Here is a 12,890-nt window from a genome sequence, read left to right as displayed (position 1 = left end):
CATCTTACACCATGTAAAGCTATTCTGGTGGTGGCCAATAGATTCTATTAAGAACGTACCAGTTGACTGAGTTTAGAAGGTTGAATCTATTGGTAAAACTATATAGTTCCAGAATCAGAATGTGACAGACAGATGCAATGGGTTTGGCCTCTTTTGTTGGAGATTTTCTCCCCGCTTGAGCATGTAAAGTATCTCTATTTATTCCTTGCAAGGATGGGGGCAGTTTTTTTGTGTTGCTGGAAACTCAGTTACTTTCAGACTAATATTTGTACATCTTAGACTCATGATTCTTGTATTTATCATTTAGTGAATGAAGGTGTTGGTTTCTGTTCACAAACAAACAAAAAGAATGGGAGAGACAGATGGCTGCTGTGCAGATGGTGCTCCTTTTCAATGATACATAAATATTCCTAACAAGTGGTATAATTTGTTGGTTTGTTTAGAAGAAAAAAATGCCCCCAATATTAGTATACTTCCTTCTCTAATTTTATGCATTGGGTTGTCCATAAAGGCAAATGCAATTAGACTGACTGTTGCTATAGAAATAGATGTAGGGTGTCCCATCTGCAATTCGCAAACAATACCATCCTCTTTGCTAACTCTAGTGCGGAAGAACTGCAAACTCTTACGAGTTTATTGTTAGTGTTTGGTCAAGTTTCTGGGCTTAAGGTCAATCTTGACAAAAGTAATCTTTTTGGCATCAACCTTGATCAAAATCATCTCTCTAGGTTAGCCTTGTTGCTTGACTGCAAGGCTTCAGATTGGCCTATACTTTATCTGGGTCTTCCTTTGGGAGGGAATCCAACTGCTTGTGAATTCTGGGATCCAGTGATTGAGAGAATCTCTAGGAGATTAAACCGGTGGCAAAAGGCTTACTTATCTTTCGGTGGTAGGATAACTCTTGTACACTCATGCCTTTCCCACATCCCTAACTACTTTCTTTCTCTGTTTAAGATTCCCGCTTCAGTGGCTGCAAAAGTTGAGAGGATGCAAAGGGATTTTCTTTGGTCAGGGGTTGGGGAAGGTAAAAGAGATCATCTTGTTAGTTGGGATGCAGTGTGTGAGCCGAGGGTAAAAGGGGGTTTGGGGTTTGGGAAGATTCCTTTAAGGAATCGTGCTCTTTTAGGGAAATGGTTGTGGAGGTTTCCTAGGGAGAGTACAACTCTGTGGCATCAGGTCATTCTTAGCATCTACGAGACACACTCAAATGGTTGGGATGCCAACACTTTAGTCAGATGGTCACATCGTTGTCCTTGGAAGGTCATTGCACAAGTCTTTCAGGATTTTTCCAAGTATACTCGGTTTGTTGTAGGAGATGGGAAAAAAATTCGCTTTTTGGAAGATTTGTGGTGGGGGGACCAGATCTTCAAAGACCAATATCCAAGACCATTTAAAGTATTGATGGATAAAAATATTCCTATATATTCAATTCTCGGTTCGGCTCGCCCTTTCTCATGGAACTTTAATTTCCGTCGTAATCTATCCAATTCTAAGATAGAAGATCTAGAACACCTCATGCGCTCTCTTGATTGTATGCATTTATCCACTTCCGCTTCAGATGCGAGATCCTGGTCCTTATTGTCTTCAGGATTGTTTACAGTCAAGTCTTTCTTTACAGCCTTGTCCCAAATGCCTGATTCATCTCCATTTTTCCCCACTAAGTTTGTATAGAAATCTCAAGTCCCTTTCAAAGTTAAGGCCTTTGTCTGGCTTGTGGCACACAAGAAGGTAAATACCAATGACTTGCTACAATTGAGGAGACCCCACAAAGCTCTTAGCCCTGACATTTGTAAGTTGTGTATGGAGCAAGGAGAATCAACAGATCATCTCTTCCTCCATTGTTCTGTGTCGTTGGGGTTGTGGCACAGACTATTTCAGCTAGCCAAGATGGATTGGGTTCCTCCGAAAAGCATTTCAGACATGATGTTCATCAATTATAAAGGTTTTGGCAAGTCCAAGAGAGGGTTAGTTTTGTGGCAAAACACGTGCATAGCTTTAATTTGGGTTGTCTGGCGGGAAAGAAATGCTAGGATATTTGAGGACAAAGCTAGGAATTCAGAGAATATTTGGGACTCCATTCATTTCCTAGCTTCTTTTTGGGCTTTTTGTTCCACGATTTTTAAGGGCATTCCCCTTAACATATTACAACTAGATTGGCTAGCAGTGTGTAGTTCCAATGGGACGGTATAGTCAAGGGGGCTTGTGCGTAGTTGACATAGTGTAGTGTCTTGTTATCTTTTTGTGTTGTTTAGTTTTACCTTTGGCGAGAGGATTCCTCATCCTTCTATTGTACTTCTTTTTCTATCAATATATTCATGCGTGGTTTCCTATCAAAAAAATAAATAAATAATAATATGCCATCAGTACCACTTTACAAGGTCTGTCTCTTGGAATTCTATGGTTTTAGTGAAGGGAAGGAATCAGATATTGAAGGGTCAAATCCTCTTAGAATGTTGATACAAGAATAGTTCAGTTAAAATTTTCCAAAGAATTCCAAGAGCATCCTTTATCATTCAGTTTCAGCCACCAAGAAAGTCAAGCTTGTCAAGCACAATGAGAATGGTCTCCCTATGGACAGTAGCAGTGTGTGGTCCATTGATAAGGTGTATTTCAAAAAGAAGTACAGACCTGTATCCAAAAGTATTGGTGCGTCATAGGAGCTGCTTCAAAAGTGGTTGGGCTTTTAAGTGTTGGTATGAAGATCATTAGCTGGACTATTCAAGGCTTGGGATCTTGAAAGAAAAGAAGCACTTGGGGGCTTATTTTATTTTTCTTCTTCATTTTAGGCTAGTAAAGCTTTTGTAGGCATTCCTTTGAGACTCATTCTATTTGATTGAAACCTAGTTTGTAGAACCACAAGATTGACTAAGGAGAAACTTAGGGAATGAATACCACCTCTAGTGGGCTTTGTTAAACTAAATTTTGATGGATGTTCTTTGGGCAAACCAGGGTAGCTAGGGATTGGAGGGTTGATTAGAGATTATGGTGGCAAAGTATTAAGAGCATTCTCTAAACCTACAAGCAGGGGTTTAATATTTGCGCCAATTTTTTACATTTTTGCAGAGTCGGGATGTTACTTCTCTTATGCTCCTCACTTAGGCAACCATGTGATAGATGCATTAGCAAAATGTGAAGCTAGATATATGATTCCTTTTTTAGGGGATTTTATACCTATGTGAATTATAGTTAAATTTGACCTTTAGAGCTAGTCTGCACTTACTGACCTTTCTTATCCTTCTTTGTATAGAAGATTGTGTACTTCTTGGAAGGATTTCTCACCTTTCTTTGTACTTAATATTTCAATCCAATGAAAGTGTTGTTTCTTATCAAAGAATAAAAATTAAAAAAAGAAAAGAAGGATTGTTAAGGATTTTCTTCATCATAAATCCCCAAACATCGTGATGTCTCAAGAAACAAAGAGTAAGATGAGTGATAGGAGGTTTATGGGTAGCATGCTCCCATTTGTGGGGCTTTGAGAGGGGTATTGATTATATGGGGATTCAAACAAGTATAGATGCTCAAAGTTGATATTAAGATCCTTGTCGATTACAATCAGGTTAGACTTAGAGGGAGATGGGATCTTTTAGCTCAACTCAGTGTATAGACCCAACAATACCACTCTTAAGAAGGATTTATAGGATAGAGTTGAGTGAGAGGGTGTGTGGTTTAGCATCAAAAGGAGAATTTCGGAGAAGATGGGTGGTTCCAAATAACCCCTACCATGAGGAACTCTAATGAATTCCATTAGAAATGAGTTAATCGACCCCTTTCTTAGGAACACTTTTTTACTTGGTCCAATTTGCAAGAATCCCACATCTGCAAGAGATTGGATAGATTTTTGTATTCAAATGAGTAGGAGCAAAGCTTCTCAAGTCCCCAAGAAGTCCTACCCAAGTTAACCTTTGACCATTGTTCGACCATCCTAGAAGCAAATATGTTAAAGTAAGGATTAGCTTCTTTTCAATTTGAGAACATATGTTTACTCCACCCAAAGTTCAAGGAAAGATTTAGCTTATGGTGGTGAGAATTTCAAGGTGAAGGGTGGGAAGGTCATAGATTCATAACAAGGCTACACTTTGTCAAATCAAAACTAAAAGAATGGAATAAGGTGTCTTTCAAAAAGATTTTAAGGAAAGAAAGAAGAATATTCTTCAAGACACAATTAGCCTTAATGCTTGTAAATAGGAAGGGAATCAATCTCCTAAGTTTTCAGCTCTTAAGGCCTTAAGGAATGGGGAATGGAGGATCTGATGTTAAGGGAAGAGGTGCATTGGAGGCAAAAGACTAAGGTGAGATGGGTAAGAGAAGCGGATTGCAACTCTAAATATTTCCAAAAGGTGGCTAAAGGAAGGAGAAATAGGAAGTTCATCATGTCTTAAGTGAGTAAAGAACGAATAAGTGTAAATAATCTTGAAAGCATTTTGAAGAAATTTGTGAAATTTGAGGGAGAAACAATACTTCTTTTTCTCTATTATTCAAACTAATTATAATGTCGATATTTATACATGAATGGTTGAGGTCATTTGCCTTAGAAAAAAAAAATCTAATCTTTAATTTTAGGAGAAAAAGTCTCTCATAAAATCAAGGAATAAGTTAGAACTGGAAATACCACTCCCTAACTATAGTGCCTTGCTGGCCAAGACGTGTGCCTTGTTGAAGAGACCTGCCTTATCTACTTTATTTTGAACGGATAAGTGTAAATAATCTTGAAAGCATGTTGAAGAAATTTGTGAAATTTGAGGGAAAAACAATACTTCTTTTTCTCTATCATTCAAACTAATTATAATGTCGATATTTATACATGAATGGTTAAGGTCATCTGCCTTAGAAAAAAAAAATCTAATCATTAATTTTAGGAGAAAAAGTCTCTCATAAAATCAAGGAAAAAGTTAGAACTGGAAATACCACTCCCTAGCTTAAGGCACAACCACTCCCTAACTATAGTGCCTTGTTTGCCAAGACTTGCGCCTTGACATACCTTATCTACTTTATTTTTCATTTTTAAACACTTTTATTCTTGAAATTTCTAATTGTATATTAAATTTTATATAATTTCGTTACCTTTTTGTTGAATTTTCTTTTAAATGTTTGAAAACTTAAATTTTTAATTGACTGGATTGGATTTTAGATCATATTTTATCAAATTGATATGCATACTAGGTCAGATTTCACTTCACTCAAGCGTCCGCCTTGTGTTGCACCTTGCACCTAAGCTATAGGATATTTTTGCACCTTAGGCCTTTTAAAATTATGGGAAATGCAACTATACCACAATTGTGACACAACTATAACGTAGTTATGACACAACTATAACAGAGTTGTAGTTGTAACAGAGTTGTTAACATAGTTGTACATTTCAGATTTCCATTGGATTTACACATTCTCCCTTAAGTCGGGTTGTAAATGTTGATCATTCCCAACTTGGATCTCAAATCTTCAAAGTTGGTTCTAGAAAGCGCCTTGATAAGGGCATCTAGGACGTCTACTGTCTAGAGAACTATTAGAGTTTAAAGCAATAAAATTATCCCTTTTTCTATCTTCTCCTTGATAAAATGGTGATCTGTTTCCACATGCTTTGTCCAATCATGATGAACCAAGTCCTTAGCAATACTTATGGTAGCTTAATTGTCACAAAACATCTTCATAAAATCTTCTATTAGAATTTTTAGCTCATTTAGGAGTCGCTTTAACCACATTCCTTAACAAATTCCATATGTCATAGCTCTAAATTCTACTTCTACGTTGCTCCGAGTTACAGCAGACTGTTTCTTACTTCGTCAAGTAACCAAATTCCCCCATACGTAGGTACAATATCCTAAGATTGATCTTCAGTCAGTTATGGAGTCAGCCCAGTCTGCATTTAAAAAAACTCAGTGTTTCTTTTCTATGTTCTTTGGAAATAGAGTCCCTTTCTTGAAGTCATTTTGAGATATCTTAGTATACGATTACATGGCTTTCATATGTTTCTCAATTGGATTGTTCATTAATTGGCCAACCATGTTGAATGAAAAAAGTAATGTTCGATCTTAGGTGAGAGAGATAGATGAGTTCCCCACAAGTCTTTGATATATCCCTTATATCCACCAGAGCACTTCCTTCAACGGTTCCTAGTTTAATAGTGCAGTCCATTGGTGTGTCTACAGGTTTACAACTAAGCATCCTAGTCTCCTTTAGCAAGTCTAGAACATACTTACATTGGGAGACTGCAATACCCATTTTTGATCTAGCAATTTCCATCCCAAAAAAATATTTGAGATTTCCCAAGTCTTTAATTTTAAACTCATGAGCAAGAAAACTCTTCAGTTTGACTATTTCTTCCTTATGATCTCTAATCAGGATTATGTCATCCACATAAGCGATGATAATGACAGTTCTTCCCTTATATGTGTGTTTTACAAACAAAGTGTGGTTAGACTAACACTAGGAGTAACCAAACCTCTTTATGACCTTGGTAAAAAATTCAAACCAAGCTCAAGGAGACTGCTTGTGACCATATAGGGATTTTTTTAGTCTAGAAACTTTTTAAATGTTTTTCTTAATCTCAAATCTTGAAAGAATTTTCATATACACTTATTCTTCTAAGTCACCATTGAGAAAGGCATTCTTGACATCCAATTTATGAAAAAGTCAATCTCGGTTAATAGCTAACGAAAACAAAACACTAACTGTGTTCAATTTGGCAATTGGAGCAAAGGTTTCTTGGTAGCTAATTTTGTAAGACTGCATAAATCCCTTAGCAATGAGTCAAACTTTGAATATGTCAACACTTCCATTTGCTTTGTACTTAACTATGAAGATTTACATACTCCCCATCAAATTCTTTCCTTTTGGAAGTTCAACAAGCTCCCATCTCCCATTTTTTTCAAGAGCTCGAATCTCTTCCTTAATGGTTGTCTTATAGTCAAGCATTTGTAAGGCTTCCTAGATATTGTTGGAAAGCCGAATATTCATAAGGCTGGTAACAAAAGCCCGAAAACCTGGTGACAAACTCATACAGGAGATGAAATTATAAATCGGATGATTTATGCAAGATCTTACTCCTTTCCTTTTGGCAATTGGCAACTTGAGTTCATCATCTTCTGACTCATTAGGATTAGTTTCAATGTTACCAAAGAGTGCCTCTTTTAAGACCAAATTCAATTCAATTTTAGCCCAAGATGTGTTTGTTGATCTATATCTTCTTAAAGACTTCTACTTTTTCCTTGAGTAGACAATGAACTCTTTTTTTTTTTATAGGAAACGACAAATGGATATAATGATAGAAAAAAAGAAGTACAAGAGAACGATGAGAAATCCTCTCACCAAAGAAAACTAAACTACAAGAATACAAAAACAAGAAAGTACACAGTAAAAACAAACAAACTCTCTAGATTAGACCAACCCTTTGGAATTACACACCGCTAACTAGTCAAGCTGTAACACATTAAGGGGAGTCCCCTTAAAAACCTTGGAACAGAAAGTCCAAAGAGAAGCAAGGAAATAAATAGAATCCCAAAGATACTCTGAATTTCTTGCTTTATCCTCAAAAATCCTCGTGTTTCTTTCCCGCCACACAACCCAAATTAAAGCGATGCTCGCAACTTGCCACAACACTATCCCTCTCTTAGATAAACCAGAACCATAATAATTGATGGACAGCATGTCAAAGATGCTCATCGGGGAGACCCAATCCATCTTGGCTAACTGAAATAATCTGCGCCACAACCCCATCGTCAAAGAGCAATATAAGAAAAGATGATCTGTTGATTCCCCATGCTTCATGCACAGATTAGGCAACGAGAAGTACTTGGCTCAATTGTCTGCAGATTCAATAATTTCTAAAGAATGTCACATCCATGGCATTATAGAACTTTTTTGTAACAAGAGAGTAACACTTATAGCCTTTCTGGTTTGGAGAGTATCCTAGGAAAATACACTTAGTAGCCCTGGGATCAAGCTTCCTTCAATGTTGTTGGGAAACGTGAAAAAAGGCTGAGTTGCCAAATAATTTAGATGGAATGGAAGAGATGAGTCGAGTCCTAAAATATGATTTGAGAAAGACTATACATGGTGTTTGGAAACTCAAGACACGGGAAAGCTTTCTATTGATGAGATAGGTTGCAATAAGTACAACTTCTCCCTAAAAACTCTTTGGGACATGGGTGGAGAACATAAGGGCCCTTGCAACTTCTAGCAAGTGTCTATTCTTTCACTCGGCTATCCTTTTTTTCTTTTTCTTTTTATAAGTAAAGAAGAGTAATTGTATTAAAAAGAGGCGTTGAAATAGCAGCCCATGGTATACAAGAAAGATACACTCACCCCCTTGCAGATAAAACAAAAAATTGTCTAAAAGGATATACAAGAAACAACCCCTCCCTCAAAAGGATTCCACCCAATCAATGAAATCTATTAATGTCGAAGGAATGAATACATAAAAGAACCTTTTAGCCTTTGAAGAGTGGGCCCCTAGTGCATTTTTTGGGCAATTTGTGCATTTTCACTCAGCTATCTCATTTTGTTAAGGAATATTAATACAAGCACTTTGATGAACTATACCTTTTCTTAATAAGAGTTCCCCTAGGAAAGAATTGAGATAATTTCTAGTATTGTCAGTTTTCAATACTTGTATTTTGACATGGAATTGGGCTTATATCATGTTATAAAAATTTTGAAAATTTGACCCACTTCTGATTTGTCTTTCACCAGGAATATCCAAGAAATTCCAGTATAATCAATCATCTACAAAGGACACAAACCATCTAGTCCCTATTATGTTCTTTATCTTAAACGACCTCCAAATATCACTATGTATTATGGAAAAAGGATGAGATGACTTGTATGGTTGAATTGGATATGACATACGAACATGCTTGGCTAAGTGACAAATTTTACATTGAAAAAATCCAAACTTTTAGTGATTAATGATAGAAAGAGTTTTTTGAGATGCAAGAAACTAGGATTTCCTAGACAATAGTACCACAACCAAGAATGAAAATTTCCAAAACTTTCGGCGAAATTTTGTTGAAATATCGCGTTTCGGTGGTCGTGGAAACAAAATAGGGTGGCGAAATGTCAAAAGGGTGAAATTTCCAAAAAAAAAATTGGTGTGTTTCGCCAATATCTCGGCAATATATCGGTTTCTACCAAGAAATCGATGAAACTGTGGAAAAAAAAAAAAAAACGCCGGTTTTTGAATTTAAGCACCAATTTTTCAGCAAAAAATCACCTATCTTTTGGGGCTGCCCAGTGAAAACTCAAATGAAAAAAATCCAAATTTTGACTTGCAAGGCACATGACTCAAACCCAAGCCTAAACAAGCCTTCATAGCCCCCTACTCACCATTGGGCTACCTTGCCATATATTACAAAACATATACTAGAATAAATATGTACTCATACCATGATAAAAACAAAATATTTTAACAAACAAATTAATTCTAATTATTTGATTTTTAAATTTAATTTAATTGACCACTAAAAATATAAAAATTATGGTGATAATTTTCTTAACTTTTTTTATATCATTTATATATTAATTAAATATAGAAATATAAATATTAAAAAATTTATACATATATCATCATTTATTTTATATTATTAGATACAATTGAATTAAATGGATCATAATTTTAATATTAACTATATTTTAAAATTAGACATATTATAATTAAATATCATAATATTATTGTGGAATAATATTTGATGTAATTTAATAATAAATATACGCTTACAAAATTCATATTTTTTATCGATACATACAATATTATTATCAAATATGATAAATTATATCATACATATATCAAATTCTTTAACAAAACAAATTTAAAATGTCTATTATACTTCTAATTACATTTCTATGAGGTTTTTCTTATATTTCCATGAGTTTTGATCAATTTAAGGTCTACCGATATTTTTTTCCAAAATATCTGTCGATATATCCATAAAATCGAAAAACCGATATATCCATGATTACCGATATTTTCATCCTTGACCACAACATAACATCACTATCTTTATCAGAACTAAAAATGGAAAGAGAATGTTTTTAACCAATTGCCAATTAAGGTAGTCTTTCAACATAATAAGTCACTTTGAAGATATAGAGTCTCGAACAATATGCACTCTCCTAATCATGGTTCTACACATAGCCATGCAATTTCTTTCTACACCTTCAAACTTCACCTTAAGAACTACTCCCTTGCAACCTTTTGGAGTCTTCCACCCATTGAGTAGAACTAAGTTTCTTAAGAGCCACAACCCTTTCCCTTTTCCTTCCTGCTTGGACTGTAGTTTTTCCAAAAGATGTTTTCGTAAATGTAGTTCTTTTAGAATTTCTCCATACTTTAGGCAAACATTTGTGAACTTATAACTATTGTGACACATTGCTTGGGTGTTTTAACAACTATGGATTAACTTCTCTAACTTCAAATGTTCTGGTTAAAAACTAGTCCTACATTAAAATCTATTCAAGTCCAATTGCTACATCCACATATTAAAATTGATCCTGGGCTGATGCATCAATTAAATCCTTCATGCTACAAGTATTTTAACCAGTATTAAAATTATAACATAACATCAATCATTAGATGTAGACATCAAAATATAGGAACAAATACTTAATCCATAAATAATGACAACCTACTGTTTGAAAGAATTCCTAAGAAGCAACACTCACCGTCTTCCCTGATGTACAGATTATTTTAATTTCTTCACCATTAACTTCCACAACTTCTCCATCTATCCAAGCTATCTCAGGGTCCTCCACCCAAACGTGAGACCCAACCACTACTTTGACTGGAACAGACTGCATATTAAATGTGATCACAAACAAAATCGATCAAAAAGCATGATAAACCCTCTCTAAGAATGATATAGGCAACAACAGGAAAAAAAGGACTCCATGCATGCAAATGAGCAACATTTAATTGATAAATCAGGTAATGTTGATGCAGCACGAAACTCCATGCATGCAAATGAGCAACATTCAATTGATAAATCAGGTAATGTTGATGCAGCATGAGATACACAAGGCTATTTAGTATCTTCACTGTTAATATTGATTACCAGAGCAAAGACCCTACATTAGGGGGAGAGTAAAGAAAGTTAACAAATAAGAAGATGAAAAAATGTTAATAATAATAACAATAATAAATGCCCATTAATTAATAATGGTAGTTAATAAATGGCCATCAATTAATAATGGTAGTGAGCAATTGGATTTCTCAAGGTTTTCAAGTCTGAAGATAGTTTCTTGCCACATTGGGCAAGTTTTTGAACAAATCTATCGGGCCCATCATCCATTTCAAAGTACAGTATCAACAACAAAAAATGCAGGATTCTTTCAGCGTTCTTAGTCTATTTCTAAATAGCACCAGACAATTACATTGAGCTTGATAACTCACCAAAGATCACTGCACAAGAAATTTCAATAAATCAAAAACCGGGAAAAAACATTTTGCATCACTTCACAAAGGTAGAGTCAGACTTTAGATCATCTCAAACCACAACAGCTCAGTCACAAAATAATTGGGATAAGGTTTGCCGCATCTGATTCTGGTTCAGAAAGGAGGACGGGGAAGCAAATTGAGGCCCCACCGGTGCAAGAATATAATCCAAGCATAGACTGGTCTGAATCACTTATTACAATTAACAGAAAAGCATTGACAGAAACCAAAGCCATGAGTCATTCACCATCCAAAAATCTCAAATATCACAATATGAATGACTGAACAATGTAATACCATAGTTTTCTCTCTTTCTTTTGGTAGGCAAAAATAATAATTTATTAAAAGAGACGAACAAAGAGGTATACAAAAAAATTGCCCACCAGAACTACAAAATTGAACTTAAATACATTTACATTCGTCAAACTTCCAGACCATAAATTACAGCACGAGCAACAAACTATTGCCAAACAGTTTCCTACACGCTAACATAGACACGGACACACAAAGCACCAGAAAATGAAGAACTTAATCCTCATTTCCGCTCTCAAAGAGGCACCGATTCTACATTGACCTCAAATATATCAAAAATAACATAAATATTTGAAAATAAAATATGTGGAAATTGTGAATAATTAACAGAAATCCCAGACGTCGAAAAGAAAGAAAATGCCATAAGATTGTATAAGAATACCATTTTCAGACAAAAATTAACCGGAATCGGATCGGCGCCTCAGCTTATTCTGTCTCGACGCTGTGTTGGAGAAGAACCGCACAATGTCCACGAAATAAAAGATTCATTCAATCCAACAGAAACAGATTGACAAGATCCGGTATTTGCCCCAACCGCTACAAGATTGGTCCGAATAATGCAGACACATTAGACGACTGTTTCTCCCTCCTTATTGTCCCTCCCTCTGAACTATACGGCATTCCGCGGTTCGATTCTAAGTACGCGGATTGGAATACGTTGCGTTTGCTCTACATATGGGGAAGTATTGTTGCAGAGGTTCCAATGATGGACCTTTAAGCCCCAGCTTGGGAAGAAGAAGACCGAAGCAGACCTCCTCTGCAACTTTTCTCCCTTATTTTCTCGCTCTTTCTTTCTCTTTCTCTTTCTCTTTCTCTCCCTTTCTTGCGTGCCAAAAGCGGAACAACGTGAAGGCGTAAACTGGACATCCATCGCCAATTTCCGGAAATGCCCCTTCTTTGTTTGTATTTTTGCAACTCCGCCAACCATGGATTTTACTGTGGACGCTGTGCTTATTAAACTCCACCTTTCAACGTACTGTCACCGTGGATGAATTTAATTGAAGGGGTTTTTATCCACGGCACCTCATCTCCACCGTGCTCTTGCAACAAATCCGCCCATTTCGCAGTCTTATTGAATTTGGGTAAAACAATTATTTTTAAATTTTATTAATTATGAAATAAAATAATTTCCAATTTTCTTCAAATAAATTTATAA

The 12,890-nt window shown here is 35.6% G+C and overlaps 1 protein-coding gene across 4 annotated transcripts in view; it reads right to left on the bottom strand.

Moving 5' to 3' along the window:
- The window catches only part of LOC117914233 (myosin-6-like), a 120,330-nt gene extending 107,734 nt beyond the window's left edge, over positions 1–12,596 (bottom strand). For 2 of the 4 annotated variants that reach the window (XM_034829473.1, XM_034829476.1), the window contains exons 1-2: positions 12,117–12,595; positions 10,654–10,782 (exon numbers count right to left, since the gene is read on the bottom strand). In XM_034829473.1, coding sequence (XP_034685364.1) covers positions 10,654–10,782; positions 12,117–12,119 — 132 coding nt within the window. In that variant the 5' untranslated portion in view covers positions 12,120–12,595. Of the gene's footprint in view, positions 1–10,653; positions 10,783–12,116 lie in introns of all 4 variants that reach the window. The other 2 variants (XM_034829475.1, XM_034829474.1) reach the window with 2 other exon arrangements.
- Between the last annotated feature and the right edge of the window lie 294 nt (positions 12,597–12,890).

Source organism: Vitis riparia, chromosome 5 (assembly GCF_004353265.1).
Source record: "Vitis riparia cultivar Riparia Gloire de Montpellier isolate 1030 chromosome 5, EGFV_Vit.rip_1.0, whole genome shotgun sequence".
Taxonomy (NCBI): Eukaryota; Viridiplantae; Streptophyta; class Magnoliopsida; order Vitales; family Vitaceae; genus Vitis; species Vitis riparia.
The sequence above is the reverse complement of the archived record's forward strand: the minus strand, read 5'-3'. Positions and strand labels throughout refer to the sequence as shown.